This window comes from Prinia subflava, chromosome 3, assembly GCF_021018805.1.
Source record: "Prinia subflava isolate CZ2003 ecotype Zambia chromosome 3, Cam_Psub_1.2, whole genome shotgun sequence".
Lineage (NCBI taxonomy): Eukaryota > Metazoa > Chordata > Aves > Passeriformes > Cisticolidae > Prinia > Prinia subflava.
In genome coordinates this window covers 34,649,149-34,671,831 of record NC_086249.1, presented here as the reverse complement: position 1 = coordinate 34,671,831, position 22,683 = coordinate 34,649,149, and the positions used below count along the sequence as shown (strand labels likewise).

The following is a 22,683-nucleotide window of genomic DNA, read 5'->3' as shown; positions in this document are numbered from 1 at the left end:
GCTAGCTGGACTTTAAATGGAAGTGCAAAAATCTCTTTTCATTACAGAGTCCATGAACCACCTCTTGGCAATTTACTGTTCCCCAGAGTCCCAGCAGCACTTCGTAGCTCCCGTGCTGTGCTGCCGACCTGTGCTCAGTCCCTGCTGCTTACAGCACAAAACCACACAAATATTTCAACAGTAACAAATCCCCCGAGGTCACAAGCAACTGAATAACCTTTCCAATGTTAGAACAGCAACAGGGCCACACACACACGTCTCACCAGCTTTTGCATGTCCTGGCCATCTTCAGCAACGCAGTACTTCTGGTATGCCATGAAGGACGAAAGCGACATCCCCCCAAAATACAGGCTGATGGACAGCTTGTCCCAGGGGTTATCTGGTAACTCCTATTTACACAGGACAAAACAGGACTGTGATGGTAAAACTGGCACTGAAGTTTCACAAATAGTGACCAAGAAATTCAAATCTCTCATGCTGATATGCGTAACACTCAAAGATACAAGACCAGGATGCCTGTTAACATCAGTTATAACACAGATGGGAATATCTCTCTTTCTGATATGGCAGCACCAACTGCTCATTCTAACACTGAAATACTGTCCCACGTTTGCTCCCTCAAACCCTGCCCCTTCTCCGTGTATCATTAAACTGTCTGAAATGGCTTGTTTTCTGACAATACAGATGATGTGTTCCTCTGTAATTTTAATAAATAAATTTAAGTGCATCCATACTTAATCATGTCAGAATTTTATCACTTAAAATAGAATTTATAACTATTTATGCTGCTGATAGGTAAGTTACCTGTCAGAATAACAACTCAATATGAACAGGGTGTAAAAACCAGCACTAACTCTAATATTTAAGGTCTGAAAACCGTAACACAAGTAAAGTCACAGAAGAAATAAATTCACTTGTTGTTTCTGTTTTGTCTAAGAAATACATTTACTGCTATACTCCTTCATGTACCATTCTTAATGCCAGTTAAAAGGAAAAACACAACAAAAAGTTCGCTTCATTCCACATCTATGAATAAATTAGGTTACCTCAACATGAATTTCAACCTCTTCATTTTTCAGAAGTTCTTGAAGGTAATCTACTGCATCCTGCTGCCAAAAATTTCCAATCTATTTGGAGAAAAGCAAGAAACCCACATATTAAGATGCTAACAAGTAATATTCTTCCTATTCTTAGGGTAGACGGAAATACAGGACAACCATTAAAAAAGAAATCTGACTTGAAAACACACACCATTAGTTTGGTTTATTTACAATGGCTTAAATACTATCTGCTGTTTGGTGCATTAAAATTTATGCAACCCACACTTTTCAGATCCTGAAATGGCTTAGAAAGATGCTGCTTGTCAAATCTAATCAATACTATGTGCACAATAAAGTATGTGTACAAAATTATCTGAAGCTTAATCCAAAGAATTACAGAATCTAAGACAACACACAACAAAACACAGAATACTTTAAATACTTCATTTTATTCTCTGCTGTATCTGTTTGCTTTCCAACCTGTATGCTTACAAAGCCTGTCTTTCATAGAATCATAGACGGGTTTGGGTTGAAAAGGACCTTAAAGATCAAGTTTCAACTCTCCTGTGTGTGGCAGGGGCACCTCCAAGTAGACCAAGTCGCTCCAAGTCCCCTCCAATGTGGCCTTGAACACTTTAGGGAGGGGGCATCAACATCCCTGGGTACCCTGCTCCCATGTCTCAGTACCCTTGTAGTGAAGATTTCCTTTCTAGTATCAAATCTAAACCTGCCTTCTGTCAGTTTGAAGATGCTCCCCCTTGTCCTATCCTACTCCATGAGCTTGTAAGCAGCCCCTCTTGTAACTCCCTTTAGGTACTGGAAGGTGCTGAAGGTCTCCTCAGAGCCTTCTCTTCTCCGGGATGAACAGCCCCAACTCTCTCAGCCCGTCTCCAGAGGAGAGGTGCTCTAGCCCTCTGATCTTCATCACCCTTCCCTGGACTTGCTCCCACAGGTGCTGCTCTTCAGGTGCTCTCCTGCTGACCTGAGATCTCTCTCTGGGCTTGTCATGCCTACAGACCCAAGATGCTCTTCCTCTTCCCTGAGAGAAGGGCCCCACAGGACCCCAGCAGAACAGACTCCTCAAGGGGAGTGCCATCATCCAAGCAGCCCAACCACTGCCTGTGGCAACAGTCCTGCAATGATTTCTTAACTCACTAGACTGGCCTGAAAATTTCAAACCCCTCCCCTCTGAGAGACAGGACTGATAAATAACCTACCAGCAGTCCACAGATCCTTACAAACGCTCCTGGGATCTGCAGCTCCTGCAGGTACAGCCGGGAGCAGTCTGAAGAGTATCACTGGTGTCAACAGCAGCAGGTAACTCGTGGCAGTGGGTAACAGTGAGGGGACTGCAGGGGGCCTGGCAGCCTCTCAGTGAAGCCCCCAACACAAACAGGCAGGAGCACCATCCCTCTCCACAGTGTCAGGTCAGCACATGGGCTCCTCTGACCCTCTCAGAAGGGAGCACCCACTGCCTTGTCAGCTGCACTGGGGCTTACACGGGTGCTGCCCTCAGCTCTGTCCTCATCAGCCTACAGAGTGACAAAGCAGTGCTGCAAGTGCACCTCACACTCCGGGGAAAATCTCTTCTTGCAGGTCCTTGCCATTGCAAGCTTCCACTCCTCTGCATTACTGTCCCTTCTCCCTTGTACACGTGCTGCTGGGAGGGTTCCTGGCTGTTTGGCTGCAGGTCCACTGCACTTGGAATCAGCCATGCCCCTCCTCCTCAGGCTCCCTGATACTACACAGCCCTCTCACCACCTGCTGCAGGAGGGTTCCTACCTGGGCACGCTACCTTTCTCTGGCAGGGCTGCCTCCTGTCCCTGCCCCACACATTGCAGACAACTCCCTGCCCCACCACCCCTGCTGGAGCTGCAGCCTTCCTTGCTCTATCAGTTTAACTGCTTCCAGCAATCAAAGCAAGCTGGTAATCCCAGTAACTCACTTTTACTAAGTGCACATTCAGAGTCAGCAAGGTTTGATGGTATGTGAAGATGTTATTTACAGACTGATTACTTACTGACAAAAACCCCTACAACAATCCACCCGTATTAGTTCAGATTGTTTCCTACACAGCGAAGTTCAGAATGCTGGAAACACAGTTTAGCAGGATTCGAAAATTTCAGATTGTCTGGCCATTGTGCATTAAGAAACCCAGGACTCAGTTTTTGTTGCTGCTATTGCAAAATGAATTCTCATTTCAGATAATGCCAACCCAGCAGTGTCCTGTCTCACAGAGGTTTAACTCTACTGACAGGGTGGTCCCCTCATAAAGCAAATCTGTGGGTCCTGATAAGGACCTGCTGAAACAATCCCCATCATCTCTTCTCTGAATCCTCGCAGGCAAGAGAAGATAGCAACACATCCTCCCAACCTTTCTGACTAAGCAGGCTCTGATTTGAGTAACCACACACAGATGTGCCCCACTCACCGGCACCGTCTTGTAGAGCTGACACGGGATGCAGAACGGAGGAACGGCTGTGTAAAATGTGGTTGGATACAGGTGACACTGAGGAATGCTCTCGATGTAACCACGATCTACGTACTGAACCTGAAGGAAATGCAAAGCTTTCCTGAAATAACTCCTGGTTTCTGCACTGAGTTTAGTAAAGGAATGTGGTCATTTACAGCATTACATTTATGGAGGAAAACAATCAATGGTTTGATGGTAAGTAGGTGATGTGACAAAGCAGAAAAGCAAGAAAGGATTAAAAAAGTGGTATGGCAGATTAGAAATTCAGTTTGTCAACTTCTCTTGGAAGAATTCCTACCTTTTGTGGAATAACCAACATCAGTTTAAAATTGAAAGGAAAAAACCTTGTGAACTAGGAGTGATTTTGCAGATCTGCATTCAAAAATCATGAGCAGACTCAAGAGCTTATATAAGATTAATGCTAATGAGAAGAAGTTCTATACCTATACAGCAGAAAGAATTTGCAGCAGACATTTGAAATACTTTGTGGGTGGGGATAGAGCAGATGTGGGATTCTAAACCTAATTGTTTTCAATGCATTCTACATATGGTAAGAACAGTAAAATAAAAAACCTAAAAGGGATTACTTACAGGAGATCAAGACAGCTTTTTACTTAAGAAAATTTATCATTACTAGGGAAACTACAGGAAAAATTTTGACAACCAAAATAAGTAGGCAGATTTGATCTTTAAAATAAATGTAAAAATGAGGATAATAATCAACACTTTTTAGCAGAATGAACATCCGCAAAGTCAGGTCAGCTGAATGAAAAAACATGAAGTCCATTATTTATTTTAGAGGATTGGATTACATGCCTTTTTTAAACACATAAATGCAGAAATACATACAGCCTTCCCCCCATACAATCCAACTTACCTGGAGAATACTACCGCTGACTTCCACAATTTTAGCTCGATACCACACAGTGTCTGGTCCTCTTACAACACAGGCTTCTCCTTTTTTCCAGCAGTAGGGTATCAGCAGACCAAGGCCTTTGAAGGTATTTTGTATTTCAGCCATCAATTTGTTTAGTGCAGTTTCTTGGGAGAGGGGGTGAAATAAAAAAAAAATTAAAAATAGTCCCTAACATTCATGCAAAATATTTCCATCACTAAACCCCATCAGATTCAGATGAAGACATGTATAAATATAAAACACATGTGCAGCTCCAAAATATATTTTCCAACACTGATACAATATGTATGTTCAGTATCTAGTATATGCAGAAGAGTTACTACTTAAACAGTAAACTGCATTTCCAGTTCTGAAGCCATCAGTAATTCTGAATTCTAATCTCAGAAGAACTTATAGAAGAGTCTATAAATTTTGTAACTGACACTTAGGCAGCACTAATATCAGAGCTAAACAAAGCATGAACAAAACAACTCCCAGACCACTGTTTCAGTGATAGGACACCATGAAGAGGACAACACAGAAGAGGTGTCCAGAAGAACCTCTTCTGCTATGGGTTCAGCCTACAGAACTGCAGGAGAATACACACTTGTGCAAGTGGGGTTACTGTATTTTGAATTTCAAAGTTTTATGATTAAAAATAGTTACATAACCTAGTAGCTGAATGTACTTGTGGAGCAAAAAAAGATAGAATTGGTGTTCTCATATGTGAATGTTTCCTTAAAGCACAATATCCTAACATGGAACTGAGGAGTGACACTCCATCTGTCAGAAGAAAATGAACCTCTTTCAAAGAGGTTCAATCAGAGAACAGACATAGGATGTACCATAATGCAAATAAAGAGCTTGAAGAAACTGATCACTGAGCTTAAACTGAAGGAAAAAAACCACAGCAGTATCTGAGAACCAAGCTAACAAGAATCTTGATGACTGTATCTTTATTACTTTGAAGTAAATTACTACATTTACTTTATCAGTCAACAATACAAAATAAAGCAGTTGCTGCTTCACCCATTACAGCCTAGAAAAGAAAGGCAAGTAACCTGCTCATCCAAGTGCTTTGGGTTTCTGGATTTCTTGGGAGGGTGTAAGGACAGGAAAGCTGACTCAAGGACAGAGAGAATCTCTGCCCCTCACACCAAGGGACATCACCTCCCCAAGAGGAATCTTTCAGAACAGTGCACATGTACCAGACAGGTGTTCCAGTACACATTCTGATACCCAAGAGCACTCAGATTCATAAATGTATTTTCTTCTACGTAAACTCACCAAATGATTTTGGTATTATATAAATAGTTCCATCATTTCCAACATAACTCACTACAGCCTGGAAAATTTTTGCTTCAGGAACAATGGGAGATTTATATACTTCATTCTTTTCTGAATGAGGCTTGTATGTTTTGAGTGATTTTTGTTCACTCTCTGAAATAGTCCTGTTTTCCTCTGGAACAGTCCCGTTTCTTGCACGTGCAATTTTGGAATTACAACCATCCAGTTGTGTGTTCTCCTGCTCGAAACGTACTTCAAGATGTTCCTTGGAGATTAAACAAGCCCCATCAGCTTTACGAGTTCTAGAAGATCCAATCAAATAGCAACATATTAACCTGCAAAGAACTTGGAAAGTGCTAAATACAAAATAATACAAGTAAGAAAACCAAACACACAGAAGTGGCAAAGGTATCTCAAAATACTGCCAAGCTCATCTACAAACTTAGAGAACTGAAATGTGCCGTGAATACAATAAATATTACACTCAAGTATGTCCACTGAAGATGGGAGTTCTGTTGCTGGAATTGTAGAACACAATCCAAATTTTTTGATTTACTTTTTAGTTTGGTCAAACATGAACATCAGAGTCTTAGAGAATATAAAAGAAAAGTATCCAAACCTTCTGTTTCTAAGAGCCAAACCCTGTTCAATAAGGTATTCAGAAGTATCAGTCACTTTTCCTGTTTCATCTTTGCAAAGAATTTTCACAGGCAATGCACAACCCACATTATTTTCCTGGAAAAAATGGGAGAGCTGGACAACATATTACAAATATGCATTTCCTCTAAACTACAGGCACATTTGTCATTTTACTGGTACTGACTGTCAATCAGACATCCTTGAACAACTGAGGCCCACAAGTGAAGACACAAATTTATTGAATCTATGTGACAGTTCCAATCATTTTACCAACTGTTCTACAGATGACATTAAAAAGAGTTGTAGAACAAAATATTGCTTTTTCCCCTCAGCTTTTTTAATAGAATCACATGCCAAACACTTGCTTTCCTGCAGGAGATTTAAACCCATATATAAATAACTTCACTCATCACTGCTTTTATTTCCATACACACCGTAAAATACAACTGGCAGCTGCCAACAAACACTGAACAAATCAAACCCTTCTAATAATCCTGGTGGGGTTTTTTTCCTAAGTCATGGAAGAGATCAATTACTAATCATATTCCTACAGCACTGGATTAGTTCTTTCAGTCTCTGAGGCTTGAAAACCAATATAGTAGCTGCTAAAATCATTCTCATCAAGAACCTGAGCAGCTTGCTTATCTGTCCATAAAGGCTGTCAGCATCCGATGATCCCAAAGAGACACCCACTATTCTTCAGTAACCAAATATATCAAAGATGAAATTCTCTCCACATGGGTAGCCAACTGCTCTAATGCTCCAGTGAATAATAAAAGTAAAGCAGAAAGAACAAAAAGCACCTTTTTTCTAGAGCAAACAGCTATACAATCAAGCTCTACTGACAACTTTTTGAAAGGCACAATATTCAGAAAAAAATCCCAAATTAGCAGACAGCCTGACAGAAGTTTTATAGATACCACTGGTTTTGATCACAAACCTGTATAATTATTTTGACTTGTGCTCCAGTAAGGTAATAGGATAAGCATTCACACACTGTTGCTGTCCACTGTGTGCTTCCACCTGTGGGTCTAACAGAAGAAATGATAATCTCTAGGTACAAAAGAATTTGCCATCTCCTGAGCATAACCACCAACTCTTCCCCCCTACTAAAAACTTGGCTTTTTTTTTTTAAACTGCCTAAACTGTTACAGAAAAAAAAGAATCTCTACTACAGTCATGAGTAACATGAGGTCACTATTCATTTCTGGATTTCTACAACCAGAAAAATTAAAAAATACAAGCCCAGAACTTCAAAATAAGGAGGATCATGAGTTCTAGAAGTTATGACACCTGTCATAACAGTCTAGAAAAGAGACTTTCTGTAAAGTTTCACAAGATCCAATTCATCTCAAATTCTAAGCTAAGTAAAAGGAGTAATCAATGAAATCTCTTCACTCTTTTGTAGCTCAACTTATAAATATTATTTATTTCTACAGCACAGTTTCTGCTTCACTATTCTACAATAGGTTTTTTTTTTAGGAAAAAATCCAAACCTTTATTAAATAAATCATGCCCTCCCCCCATTTCTTTATTCAAAAAGCAAACCACATCCAAATCTTAGATAATCAGTGCTAACAAAGGTACTTCATTGTTAGTTAAAGGTACATCATTCCTAGTTTCTAATGTTGCCACTCAGTATGAGGGAAAGGCTACCTTATTTCTGTCAGTGAACATTCTAGTGCTAATGTCCTAATGGTCTTCATGTTTTCTTCAAGTTTTCTTAGACAGCTGACCTCCACTGTTTTTTCAGCTCCAGAATCATAAAGTAGTACCTGTTACAGGCAAGAAACAACAGAACAAGAAAAAAAAATCCTCTCTTACTGTTATCTGTAAGAAATTGTAATTCAAAGCATCCCTGAGGTTAAAAATTTTCAAATGTTACTGGGATTTAACAAATGCCTTTTGCACTGAAATACTTCATCACAACTCAAGCAACTACTCATAGCAAAGGGACAAACCATACAAATGTGTCCAAAGGGGGTCAAACAACTTTACTGACTTTTTGGTAAACCAAGAAACACTGAAATAGCTTTCCTCCACCCCTTGCTTTTTATTCTGATGGGGTTAAATAGCTGTTTGAAGGCTCTTAGCCTCAGAAAACAGATGATGCAAACCTGAAGTACACAGAGTCCCACTTCTGCTTCCTACTGAAAAGACCCCTGGGCACAACCTGATGATGGTGGAAAAAAATCAACAGCCATCCAGTCCTGGATTATCTGTATGATCAAAAAGCCATTCTTACTTGGTAGACACATCAGTATCTAGGCACAAAATGCTTTTTCTGGTGCTCATTATTTTCAAATTGGTACAACATAACGCTGTTTCAAGCGGTGCTGTGTGAGCTTACTGTGGGGAATGTTACAGCAACACAGCACAGTGCATCTCCGTCAGCGCAGGCTTCGTCCAACTGTGTGACCACATGAGCTCCTGTGGTGTTGCACTTGCTTCAACTGGCTCCATCTTTTATCAAGGATCATCAAGTTTGAGTTACTGTGACCCTGAGTTTCACACACCTACTGGAATCTAAAAGGAACTTATAGGTTGGGAATCTCCGCCGTGTTCCGAAGGGCAGTGTAAACAAAGAGAGCCAACCTCATGAGCCTTCCTCAACTACCACATCCCCTGCTAAAGGCACCTGAGCTTTGACAAGACAGTCAACTGTTTTGCAGCAATGTACAGCATGACTTAAACCCTCAACAAAAGCAAAACACTGTGAGAAAATATTAACACAGAAGAAAGAAACAAAGACTTGACCTTATTTTATTCAGTGAATGCTTTCAAGTTGAGAAATAAAAGTATGACTCCTGTTATGGTAAGAGCTTTACCTCTGCACTTGTTTCAGAGACAATCCTGCTGATCTGACCTCTTTGCCACTGTCCCACATCGTGCACGTAAACAGCACAGTGCATTTCACTCTCCCACTTCACAGGCTGTGGCTGGGAGTCCTTGTAGATGGAAGCCATCTCCTCCTGTAAACTAACATTGAAAAAACAGCTTCCTAGTGATAAATTTAATGCAGTAAACAAAGAGCTTATTCAGTCATTGTTTAACTAGCATACAATGAAGTTTTACCAGTTTACACATGCACAATATTGCAGTTATTCTTCATGACATGTTAGAAATACATGAAATGGGAGTTACAAAACACATGAATCCTGATTAAAAGTCTGTAAACCTACCATGTTAACTTAGACACTGGAATTAATGTGAGCAATCCTCAGTGCTTTATATGACACTGTTTGAAAACTACACTGTTTTCTCTCAACAGCTTGAGAGTGTGGTACTCAATGTCATGACTACGTAAATGGAACTCCAGGTACAGCCAAGAAGATGAAAAGATAAATAAATAAGCAACTTGCACTAAACTATGGCACAATCTTCTAACCATCTTCAAAGAGCAGACATGACCACCTGAACATTACCTAAACATCAACCAAAGGCAGGCTGATAGACTCTAGAAATTGTCTTCAAACTTCCTAACAGGGTACTGGAAACGTTTGGAAAAAAACCCCTACTACTACTACTAACAGTAAGTTCTAAGACTTGGGATACAGGTTTTTTAACCAGATTTCTGATGAGGGAACAGGAAGGAGAGAAGAAAGAGCAGGAAGATTTAATCTTTTTGGACAGTGTTGCATTCACCAGGCCCTAATATTTACTACGATAAATATGATTTGAAATATGAGTGAGATCATATACTTAACTTGGAATCAGCACTATTTAGTAAGCCACAATATAGTGTCAACATCTCTTCTGCTCCTACACTTTCCTCAACACTGCCAAGTAAGTCAGCAGCCTCCAAGAAGTACAGTGTCAAATGTAACTCTCACCAGAGTTTGTTCTAACTTACTTCACCACTTTGTAATAAGAACACTTTAGTTGAAGGAAAGTTTTTTAAATTTTAGTACCTTTTCAGTATGCTTTCTGATGACAGCAATTGTACAAAAATTTTACTAGGAGACACAACGTGACTAATTCTCCCATGTAACTCCTTGTTATGAAGTGATCTGAAATCTCCGTCATCCACAGGTTCCATGTCTACAGGAATGAAAGCTTCTGAGGTTTTAGAAATTTCTTCTAGAGGATCATCCCATATTTCATTGGGCCTTACTTCAGTTCTTTCAGGGTACCTGTAAAGAGCACATAATAATTAGAACGGAAAGTTTAAACAGATTTTAACCAAAGTGAAAAAGGCTCAATAACAAAATGACAGAAATTATTCAACACGAAAGAAAGTGACTTGTAGCTTAGACAGAACCATTTTTAAGTACTACTCCTGAAACACTAATGATAGTAACATTTTTATTCTCCTTCACATTCAGGGAACAGAAGAGATAGAGAGAACATCAAGATGGTAAGAACAGAAGATCTGGAGTGGGTCTCTTGCCCCACAAAATAGTGGAGGGTCCATTCTAAAGCAGAAGAAGAAAAGAAGGACGGAGCAGCATGGATAAGCTGCTGTGTCCTGACCCCAGCTCCCTGCACCACTCTCTGCCTCTCTGAATGGACTAAGTGTAACTCAGCTGCAGGAGAGGAAAGAGAAGTGCTTGGAATAAACTTGACCCTGGCAAAGGGGAGGGTAGGTGCTATAAATGTTTGTCTTCCGTGTAACAATGCCTGAATTATTAATTGTTTATGCTAAGTGTAATAACTGAGTAAAATCAAGTCTGTTCTTCCTGCAACAGTTCTTGGCAAGTGATTTCTGTGCCTTTATTTTAATCCATGAGTTTTCTTGCTCAAGTTTCTTTTATTTTCTCTCCAGTCCAGCAGTGAACAAGGGATCATAAAATCCACCTTATTCAAGGGATCAAGTGTTACAGAACCACTTATGCTAAAAGAATATACCCCCTTGACTGAAGGCTTGAAGCAGGCATCTAAGTAAGGATGGGACACAACAAAATACCTTTGTGACAGGGAAAAAACAACTCAGCTGTTCAGGTTGCATAACTTACAAAAATCTTATTAAAAATTGTGACTATGACAGTATTAAGAGCGTCACTAAGGTTTAGTTACATTTCTGAGCTAAGAGAGAAAATCCACGTACTTGCTTCCTCCTGAAAAAAGCAAATTCAGAAGTTTCCTTTTGGAATGAGAACTTCCCATTTAATGATATATTTCCATCAGTATTCAAAACTGATTAATGAAAGAGTAACTACAGATTTTCATGAATACAGCCCATGGATTATCTAGGTAAAAACCCAGCACATTAAATGCAGCAGTGTTCTACCCTCAACAGCCTCATCTCTCCAACTACACTTCCCCACTCTGCTGTTGCTGTCATAGCTGGTTACTCAAGTATTTTCCAGCAAGAGACCTCTCAAAGAGAGGACTCACCTTAGGTGCAGGTTTAAGACATAAATTCTTTGTCTTACTACATGGGAATGGGAACTTAACAGCAAACACTTTGGGAAGATTTGGCACTTAGGGACACTACACGTACGATGCAAACATCTGATCTCCAATTTTTTCACAGGTACAACTTCAATACATTTGTCAAGATGTAGCTAAAGCCACAGGAGGGGCCCTAATTTTTGTCTAGCTTTGGGAAGATTTGGCACTTAGGGACAACTACACGTACGATGCAAACATCTGATCTCCAATTTTTTCACAGGTACAACTTCAATACATTTGTCAAGATGTAGCTTGAGAATTCAACCATCAAGCTGCAGTTACACTCTAAATTACACCAGCTGATGAATGTGATTTGAAAATCAATTTATCATAGATGCAGTAAATTCCAGCCACTGGAGGTGACACACCAACACAGGCAGTTTCAATACACATATTCTGTATTTCCAAATATTTTAAAAGTTATGCACAGTGTATTTACCCAGGTATGTAGGATGCTAAGTCTTCCTCAACTAGCTGGCAGTTAATACTAAATTTTCTCCCATTATCAGCACAGGCATTGAAGAGTTCAATAGATAAGATGTTATTATCTAGAATTTCTGTGAATGAATAATATCAACACAATTAGTGCCAATCAATGACAGTATGAAGACTATGATTTTAGAGGAATGACAAATAGTACTAAAAGACAGAATTCTCCAAAATTACATTTGATGTACAAAATAATTGATTCTCAACATCAACAATATGCAGATGCCTACGCTTCGCACGTATCTATAAAATTAAGTTAAAACACACCAATAATCACAAAATGCTTTTGTACAAAAACTCCAACTGCCACATATAATTCCATTTAATAAATGGGTTCCCAATCATCATTCCCCAAGGGCTGAGAAGTAAGTAGTTACATACAAACAATATATGAGTATTGAGAAAAATCCTACTAAGGTATATATGTGTTATGTGAAATTATTTTTCTTTTTTGGCAATGTTTTAGAGCAGCAGCAATCACACTCTCAGCTACCAATGAAGTCAGGAAACATCAAGGACAGCTAGTACTTTTGGAAACAATCCCATGTGAATAACCAGAATACTTATATCACGTAACACTGGTGTGCTCTGTAAGACAAGACATGAACAAGACACTCTTCAGTTGCAAGTTTTATCTGTTATGACTCCTCCAATCACAGGACAGAATTTAGATATTCTCACTCCAGCCTATCTCCACCAGCTATGAACACAAGCATTTCAAAAAAATACTGTTTTAATATTATTTTAAATATCAAAGTCATTGTTTCTACATTTGAGTCAACTTAATAATATGTAAATAGAAATTAATACACGCCTGGTAACTTACCAATAACTGAACATAACATAAGCTTATCTTCAGTCATTTCTTCAAATCTTTCCTTGGCTTTTCTGTTCCACTCATTTGCCCCTTTGAATGGCTCAATGCAAGCCAGCCTACACCTGATTGCCTGAAAAACAACTCAGGATTATGCAACTAACATCACATACATATCAAGATCATCTCATTACAACCAAATTACAAGCTTTGCTTTGCACTCATGCATGACAGCACCACCTTGGCTTCTGTTTCCACACTGCCACAATCTGATTTAGTTCAAAATGATCCCTCCCTTCCCTGTAGCTGAGCATGAACCTCACATTCAGAGACCTTCTTGTTGAAATACAAAGAGTTTAAATCTCCTTGCCTCCCTTTATGGTAAGGCATAGAACTGCTGCAGAGATCACTAAGGATTGTTCCACAGAAGATTAATCAAGATTATTGCACTTTTACAAAACAAGCCTACTGGTGCCTTCAACTAGTTAAAAGACACCATTATCAACACATTAAGTTTCAAAGTTCAGCATAATTGTGATTGGTAACCAAAACTATCAATAAATAGCAAAGAAAAAACTGATTTCCATTTACATGCATTTTTTGACAGAAACACTTTGCCATTTTCCTTCCCAGTCAAGTTTTCCTCCTTGTCAAAAGGGGGACACTCCAACCATTCCTCAAATTAGAAAAAATACCAAATTTTAAATGCTAGAAATTGAACAAAAATATATCAAACCCCCCCCTTATTATGAGATTATAATTTAAAAGGGAAAGAATGCAAAAAATAGTTTGGCTTATTATGGAAATAAATTTAATTAAGGTGAATTAAGTACACATGTATGTACACATTGTATATATACCTCTTTTGCAGCATGTATACTGCAGAGCAATGCTAGATTTAATTTACATCTGAAAGATATAAAAAAATTAAGAGTTTTCAGTATGCACCCAAAACATTAAGTGAGACACTTCATAATGCTGGGCAAAAAGGAAGTTCCTTAACATTTTATTTATTTTATGTATTTCAGAAGGTGAACATCTCTTTCCCCTCTCATTCACTGAGATGCTGCTAGTTTTGAGTGTTTAATCCAGGCATTTACCTTTTCTGGAAAGCTCAGAAACTCCTGTTTCACTCTGCGTATGTCTTTGTTAGTTAAGTTAGCAATGTTGCCATAGTCAACGTATTTTACCAGAACTTCCTGACAACTTGGCAGCCCTTCAAGAAAAACAAACCAAGGTATTTTAACAAAAACTTAGTATCTGATACAGGTTAAAGCACCAGAATTTCAGAGCAGATCCACATTTGTGCCATATGATTACCCAGTATAAATTTTTAAAAAAATTTTATAACCCTATCAAAATGAGTATTTTTTAGGAGCCAGCTCTTTCAGGTTGCTGAAATGACAGCCCTGCTTTTTGGCCCTCTTTGTAAGACACTGGCACACTGAACACATGCCAAGTACACATGGAAGCACAAACATGCTACACTGCCCACACACAGGCAACACGGCACAAGCACAACCCCCACTCCCTTTGGAATTACTACAGAGAATTATTAACCAACACCAGATACACTCACAGGTTGGCTGGAATAGCCAAAGCTGCAGCTCGAACTGTAACAGTAAGAGAAATATATTTCAAATAATTACGTAATACAATTTCAATAATCTCTAGAAAACAGAAGATGTTGCATCTCTGTTGAAAAAAGAATAGTGTATAAACCAGTCAATTAATAGCAAAAGAATATGAATTAGTACTACTCACTTTATCAAACTACCTGGTAGTACCATAATTCCTAGTAAAAATACTGGTTGGGTGTTACTGCCCACAATTCAGCGTGTGACTCTGACCTACCAACTCAGCTGATTTTGCAACCTAGCATTAGAGCAAAAGAATCAATACTTCACCTATAATCTGGGCTCTGTACCAGTTCCCATCCTCCTGTCTTGCAATGCAGGCTTGGCCTTCAACTGGGCAGAAAATTTCCAAGTTTTTACCATTCTCTTGTTTATATATCTCCTGAATTTTCTCTGGAAGAGCTAAAGATTCCACACTCTCTTTCTGAAATAAAAACAACAAACCACACATACACAGCAGATGTTCTATTTTAATGGCATTTTCTTCTCTTTGAAGGGATATTTTTTTCCTAGTACTGTACTTCCAAGTCTTCCCTCCAAAATTAAAGTGGTCATGAGTACATAAAGTGAATTAAAGAGCCTAACGATTATTGAATAGTGCCCTGCTCCATCACCATTCTAACCAGTAAAATACTGCCCACTCACAAAGGAATTAATCATGTTACACAACTAACAAAAATTTCCCGGGATTTTAAGAATTCCTACAATTTAACTAGGCTGAATCAAGGACTGTTGGAACTAATCTCACCCATTAATTCTAGGAATCCCTACCACTGGTAACAAGTAACAGAACTTAACAGAAGTTGTAACTTATTTAGTGTGCACTACAAATAGCTCAACATTAAAATGTTTGTTCAGAGTTTCATCCAAACAGACTTTATTTCTAAACTTACCAAACGGAGATAGAAATCACTTGGACTATTAATGTGACAAACCACAACAAAGACCTCTTCTCCTTCCCGTGGAATATTTGGTGGACTGTAGTGAGAGATGGTGCAATTTTCCAGCTGACTGGGAAGCTGTAATTTAAACCTGAGGTAAACAAAGTGAAATTTTGAACAAAGTCAGCCAAAATTAACTGCAAAGTAACCCTTTTATATTCAAATGTCAAATTTGCGATTAAAAAAACCACAACATGATTGTATAAAAATTACTTGTTTAAACTTTCCTTCTGTTAGGAGGTGCAGCCAATTATCTGTAATGCTTTTCCCACTGTCTACCACCCAAACTAAAACAGATGCCAGGCTCATTTCTGTGTGGTTTTCTGTCTGTGACAGACACTAAGGGCTTCTCATTTAGCCTCCCTGTTATTTAAAATTTGTACAGAAATATTTATTTTCCCATTTTCTAAAATAAAGTTCCCTATCTAAACGAAGCCTGACTAGGGCAAATGGGTATAGCATGGTGCTTACTGGTGAAGGTGAAAAAAGGAAATCAACAGACACTGCTGAAGGTTAATGCATGCCACATTCACATACAGAACACTGCAAAAGCAACCAGCTTAGTAAACCTCCCTTGGTAAGCACCCTTCTGTCATCAGTTACAGCATGCAGGAGCATGAACCAAAGGGGGACACATACCTTGCCAAGTCTAAGAAAACCAATGCATCCTTGAGAGACAGTGGTATGTTACTGCTTATTTCATTAAATGGAGGTTTTCTCAAATCCACAATGAGAACACCATCCTCTTCTCGAAACACCATCATTGAAACAACTTTATTGTTTACCATTTCTAAAAATTTTGTCTTTGCTTCCTCTCCCCAACCTTCATCCTGTATTAAAAAGAAAAAGTTGCTGAAGATGTCAGAGAACATTAAAACAAAAAATACAAACCGTAATTAAAAATAAGATAAAATAAATGCAAGGAAGAAAGCACAGATGCATCTGAACAGATTAAATACTGAACATGGTCAGACTTGTCTAGTCCATAGCCAGGACAGCACTGAATAGAGTTCTTTTATGATGGATTAGTATGTGTATTAAACTGTATAAAAGTGAGTCAGATCAAAGGATTGCAGTTTCCACCATGTTCCCTCTGAAGATCCCCTCAGATTGTTTTGATACATAAAGCAGAATTGTCTTACCTGTTTCACTTCATGACTTTCCCATGAACTAAGAGAGCAGAAATGTGAGTTTGTCTTGTGTCTTTACACAAATCACATCTTTACACAAATGCACAATGTGATTTTACCAATTCACACACTGCTGCCCTCCACAGCATCCTGTGTAACATTTTATCTACCTTGAAAAGGCCTGTCTGAATTTCTTTCTCTGGGATCCAGTTAATGCATTTCTCATTTGATACTGCAAATCTGTGCATTTTAGGCACAGAAAAAAATGAAAGCACATAAGGAAAGTGTTTTATCTACGCTTGTGAAAATTGTTCCAGAACTTTCCTATTTAAAGTTATTTCAGTCAACATCAGACTGGTAAAAACCCCTCAAAACTGACCAATAGTTAATAATGTCAGAAATGCACAACTGTATTGAACTTAGTTCATTTCCATGTGAATGTGGCAAGAATAAAGCAAGCCTAATAAAAAGTTAATACTGAAGAAAATAATACTGCAATATATACTTTTTTTTGTAATGGAGTAAAGGTTGACAGTACTTTGATTGTGGTTATACTGAAAGAGAATAAATAATGCTTTAAAATAGTGGCAAAATTTTTTAAGTAACAAGTACAATCTCTGAAGAGATTGTCTTAAATTTTTTTAAGAAGTCATTTATTCTTTGTTTGGATGACTTTTGAAAGTTACTACTTCCATAGTTATCAGAAAGACACAAAACAAGAGGATGAATTTTGCAGTTAATTTTTAAACTTCACAAAAGAACATGTCTAAAGTATGAGCAGTGAGACTTAAGCCTGAAATATGCATTTGGAGTCTCACAGGCAGACTGCTATAAGCTCCTGTTTCTTTTCCAATGAAAGCAATGCAACACATCTTTTTACAAGAGAATTCTAAAAAAACCACACCCTGTACACTCAGTTTTCCTTCTGTTTATACTGGAATAAGAGAATTTAAAATTCCATAATTAAATTCTTTAAAAGAAATCTTATGAAGAAGTTCCTAAAACACTTCAAGCAGTTTGTACTTACTTCATTTTTGGGAACAACATCCTTCAGTGAACACCGTACTGCTAAAGGAGGAATGGCTGCAAGCTCTGCCTCAATGTGCTGGTCAGGCTTCCTCACAAACAGACAAATGTCATGGGTTTCAATAGTTTGCAGAGTAGCAGGATCAGGCTTTTCAGTGGGCTCAGATCTAATGTCAATGGGAATAAATGCAGCACTAGCTTAAAAGCAAAAAATCCCAAATCCAATGCCTAACCTCCTCCCAAAGTAAACCCCAGATTTTTACTGTAAGTTATTATTGCAGTGACTGGCATAATGTCAGAAATGTCAAGACAGAATTTTAAAGTCTCAGTGAAATGCATTTTTTTGAAAGTATTTAGTACTTACATGCTCTCTTTTACAACTCAAGTCTCAGTTAAATATTTAACTTATGCAGGCTTGTACACTTGTGCACTTAAATACAGTGCCACCTTTTCTGAGGGGAGTATGTCTGAAGAGAATTTATAATAATAAATACCAGAGCCATTTGGGTATCTTGTTATCCCCCTGTGTGAAGGTGAGGAAGGACTCATTTCTCAGAAGAGATCTTGAATAACAAAAAAGACAACAACTGCAGACAAAATCCCCTCTCTTCATAAACATACCCTGAGAAAATCAGAACCACAGAGCTTCCAAAATCAGTCAGGAATACTTTCAGCAATGCAACATCACACACTCTGTAACTTATTGGACCACAAGGCTTCTTCCTCTGATTTTTACTTTCTACAGGAATTAGTTCAGTGATAGTTCCACGGCACCACATTCCAGTTTCCTTACTCTTAATGAAAGTTCTAGCACCTATATAGAAGCAAATACGAAAGGACTAAATTCAGTATTTTCAAGTATTTCACACTGAAACTATTATTACAGTTCTGCATAATGCTCCCTGTTCCCATTCTCCATAGAGGTTGTAAAAGTGCTACTGCTACAATAAAGACACAAGGACAGTAAAAACCTTGTCTCCACAGCCACCATAAGTTCCCCTCACATTCACTTACAGTGTCTTTAGGGCTGGCAGGTGTTGGCTTGTGTCAAGAAGTAATTTCTGGCAAACCTTCTATAGCTCTGAGTAAAGTGGCAAAAACCCCACTGACATATTAAGTTATTACATACTTATTGTCAGTTTTTAAAACACATTATGTGGCAGTGGGTAAGCTTATCAATATGTGGGTTAGGAAATAATTTTAAAGATTTAAGTATTATTGTCTTTAATTTTGATTTCTAGAATGGTTTCTGTTCAATCAGTGAACTTCATAAGGACTCCTTTACTACATAAAGGAAGAGGGGAGGGGAGAAAAAAGAAAGTATATGACACTAAGGAAGGTACTATTTTAAGCTCTGTAGACCTTTAGAAATTAAACATTTACCTAGTTCCAGAATGTCTGAAGGCAAGAGATAGGAACTCTTACTACAGCAGAAGTTTTCCAATTTCTTCTGCAAAGCAAATGCTTCTTTCTTCTGGGAATATCTCCGGATATAGAAATGACATGGATTTATAACATGGCTTACAAACACCAATTCTGTCAAACCTGAGTAAGACATAACACAAATTATCAAACAAGTGACTCCAACAGATGTTATCAGGCATATGACTGCATTTATGTTGCATTCATCATGGTAATATTACCTCAAACAGATTTTTAATCTGACAAGTCTGTTCATACTGTTTCAAACTATGACCATGTTTGCCTCCTGATGAAATTGTTCTTTTGTACTACTTCCCTTATGCCACCCTCCAAAACAAAAGGCTGTCTCACAAACTGGTAGCCTAAATTTAAGTGGGTAATTCAGAGCTTTTATTCCCTCTAATAAAGACACAGAAAGCTTCTAGAAAGCAAATTAGAGATTAAGACTCCTACCTTTAAGAACAGGTATGCTAAGCACTTCCCTGTAGTTATTCAGTCTTAGTGCATGAAGACCAAGGAACTAGCCAAGAGATGACCCCATGTGAGGCAGGACTCGTGACTAAGCATCCAAATGGTTTGTACTGCAGGTACCTCCTTCCATTAGGGGTACAAAAGACAAGTTTCCCTTCTGAAGCTAGTCAACAAAGGGCCAGAGGATTTTAGAAGCCCTACAACCCAATTCTTACTCTTAAAAAGAGTATTTTATACCACAAGCCTCCTGCAAAGAGTGGACATCATCTAGATGGAATGTCACCTGCATGACTGATCAGGGCACACCAACCAGAGAGATTTGCAACATCACGGAGCACTGCAACCTCAGCACTGCCATCTCCGAACTGTAACACACCGTGGGTGAGAGACTATGCAGAATCTGGCAAATGAAACATTCTGAGCAAGTACCCAGGACTGTGCTTCCAAGTTCAGGAATTGCTGTATCCAGAACAGACGTGAGATGTCTCTTGGCCATTTCCAGTGTTTAAGATGGCTTCTGAACAAAAAGTGTGAATGACTTGAAAGACTTCCTTTACAGGGATGCAGCCTCTTTTGGATCACCCCTGGTCACTATTTCCAAAGAGTGATGGTCAGTCAGCCATCTTTGTCTTACATACAGAATCATGGAATTATTAAGGCTGGAAGACACCTCTAAGACCTTGAGCACCTCCTGCACACCAGCCTGGTAGGCTTTGCTGGACTCCCTCCTGTGTGACAGTGACTTTCAGTACTGCAGGCTCCAATACTGGACACAGCACTCCAGATTCAGTCTTCTAACAGAGGGGAAAGATCCCTTCATGGACCTGGCAGCTAAATTCTTTCTAGTGCAATCCAGGGAAAACCTGACCAGCTGTAGAATCTAACTGCTCCTGCAAAATATCATAGGACAATGGCCTGAGAGAAGATTCAAGAAGCTGAGGGAACTGACTAAAGTATTCTCCAGGAGCCAACAACAGAAACTGTGAGGTGACTGCAATAACCACAGGTCAAAGTAAATCATCATAACCAATAGCGCTTTCGACCCTCTTTGAGAGAGCTTGTGATAAAGTTTGCAGTAAGTGAAACTGGAGAATAAAAAAACCCACAAACCTGAAAGAACTGAAACAGACACCATTAAAGAACTTGCAGGAGCCAAATACACATAATACAAGACCCAAAACCAAGATCACACTCAAGAATGAAACACTGAAAGCATAAGGTACTAAGATACTTACCTTCTAAGTCATCTTCAAGTATTTCTTCTATGATGACATCAGGCATTTCTTCCTGGTCATCAAGGATAAGAGTGTCTTGCCCATTATCTTCACTGTATTTGGGAAAAAATTTATTTGGAAACAAATTAACATAATTCAGCCTGTTTCCAGAAAAGCACGAGTCAAAGCAAAGGTTTTATTAAGAATGCACCACTACGTTTAAAAAAGGCATCATAAGAGCTGCTAGAAATAAAATGAATTGAATTTTTTAATATCAAGACAACAAAAAACCAGTAATATAACTCCTGAATCCTAGAAAGAATTGTCACAGACACAGTATGTATGCTTAGGCACAGCTTTCTGCAAGAGCCATCCCCCACCTAGATGATCAGAGACCACGAGTACAAATGCAAACTACTTGAAAAAAAAATTCATAATGTTGTGAGATAGCTCATGTTGAAAACAAAAGGCATATCAGATGCTTTTGTACTAACAGACACTAATCACTCTCATATGTAGGATTTCCAAATACTAGAGTATGCAGTAAGCCTTTTTCAGCATATTCAGGGTTAACTACAACAGCCCTAACAGCAACTCCATTCCATTTTTTCAAGCATTAGTCAAAGAGCACAGAAAAAAACAAACAACAAAAAAGCAAATAAAAAAACCCTAATAAAATAAAAGCAATTGTAATTTTAAAAACAAAAAGGGGATTTTTTGTCAATCTTAAGAAATTTCTTTTGGCATTTGACACAATCAGTATTAGACTGTGAACTGGAAATACTACCAATGCTACAAAAAAAAAAAGTTTCATTACTCCTGTTCATTTTAGAGATTAATTTATACTTACATACATTTTCCTGTGCTGAAATGATTAACATCTCTATTACATGTACTACAACCATAGTAGACACAGCATTCAAGGACATGATTTAGTGATTGCCTTGGCAGTGTTAAGTTTACAGTTGGACTCAATGATCTTTTCCAGCCTAACTAGTTCCATGATCAAATCATTAAATGCCAACTGAAGTTGAAAAGTACACAGTATAAATAAAACCTGGATAACTTAAGTCATTCAGCAAAATATACTAGGGCAGAACACAAATAAAACCGAAATGTTAAAACTGAAACACAAACTGAACCTACTGGAATGCTGACAGAAATACCAGCATATAAAGATCTGCTTTGATTCAATATACTCTTAGAATTCCATAAGCACCTCCAGTTTTTTACATTTGATCTCCAATAAATACTTAACCACTAGAACAGGTAAATCACTGTACTTATTCTCTTCATTAAAAAATACTTACTTCCCTCTCATTCCCCATTTAATCTCACCCATATTTTCTAATGAAGATGTAATCTCAAAAGTGTTCAGGAACAATCTCAAGAGCAGAGAACAACTATTACAGAAGGTGACAAGAATACCTAAATCACTTTGGCAATTGGGGAACTACACTGTTTTTCAGCACAGTATTCATGGAGGGGGAAAGTAAGTGATTAATTACCTACTCCAGTTTATTTCTTCCTACAAAAACCAGATTTGGCTGCTCATTTATCTTCATGTCCATACTTTAAAATTCTTGTCTTATGCTTTCTCCCTCATGCAGAGTACTGCAACATTCACTCAGTTTTCACATCTATACTCAGTTTAGTTCAATATATTATTCTGCACAGAGATAAAGAATTTAATTTTCTTTGTAAAGAACAAAACCATAACTCAAGTCGAAAATATCTGCTTCTGTTTATTGTTACACTATTAACTATTTTTTCAATGAAAATCAGCAAAATCTTGTAAGCACTTTTACATT

General features: G+C 38.3%; 1 protein-coding gene across 1 annotated transcript in view; it reads right to left on the bottom strand.

The window, feature by feature from the left end:
* The window catches only part of RNF17 (ring finger protein 17), a 40,626-nt gene that overhangs the window by 6,752 nt on the left and 11,191 nt on the right, over positions 1–22,683 (bottom strand). Inside the window, exons 11-31 of the mRNA XM_063394615.1 lie at positions 22,183–22,257; positions 20,894–20,985; positions 19,149–19,310; positions 18,387–18,579; positions 17,767–17,932; positions 16,249–16,439; positions 15,562–15,700; positions 14,939–15,092; positions 14,132–14,247; positions 13,044–13,164; positions 12,168–12,285; positions 10,246–10,467; positions 9,163–9,313; positions 7,991–8,109; positions 7,275–7,365; positions 6,315–6,430; positions 5,696–5,997; positions 4,391–4,554; positions 3,472–3,591; positions 1,047–1,127; positions 264–389 (exon numbers count right to left, since the gene is read on the bottom strand). Coding sequence (XP_063250685.1) covers positions 264–389; positions 1,047–1,127; positions 3,472–3,591; positions 4,391–4,554; positions 5,696–5,997; positions 6,315–6,430; positions 7,275–7,365; positions 7,991–8,109; positions 9,163–9,313; positions 10,246–10,467; positions 12,168–12,285; positions 13,044–13,164; positions 14,132–14,247; positions 14,939–15,092; positions 15,562–15,700; positions 16,249–16,439; positions 17,767–17,932; positions 18,387–18,579; positions 19,149–19,310; positions 20,894–20,985; positions 22,183–22,257 — 3,019 coding nt within the window. The remainder of the gene's footprint in view (positions 1–263; positions 390–1,046; positions 1,128–3,471; positions 3,592–4,390; positions 4,555–5,695; positions 5,998–6,314; positions 6,431–7,274; positions 7,366–7,990; positions 8,110–9,162; positions 9,314–10,245; positions 10,468–12,167; positions 12,286–13,043; positions 13,165–14,131; positions 14,248–14,938; positions 15,093–15,561; positions 15,701–16,248; positions 16,440–17,766; positions 17,933–18,386; positions 18,580–19,148; positions 19,311–20,893; positions 20,986–22,182; positions 22,258–22,683) is intronic.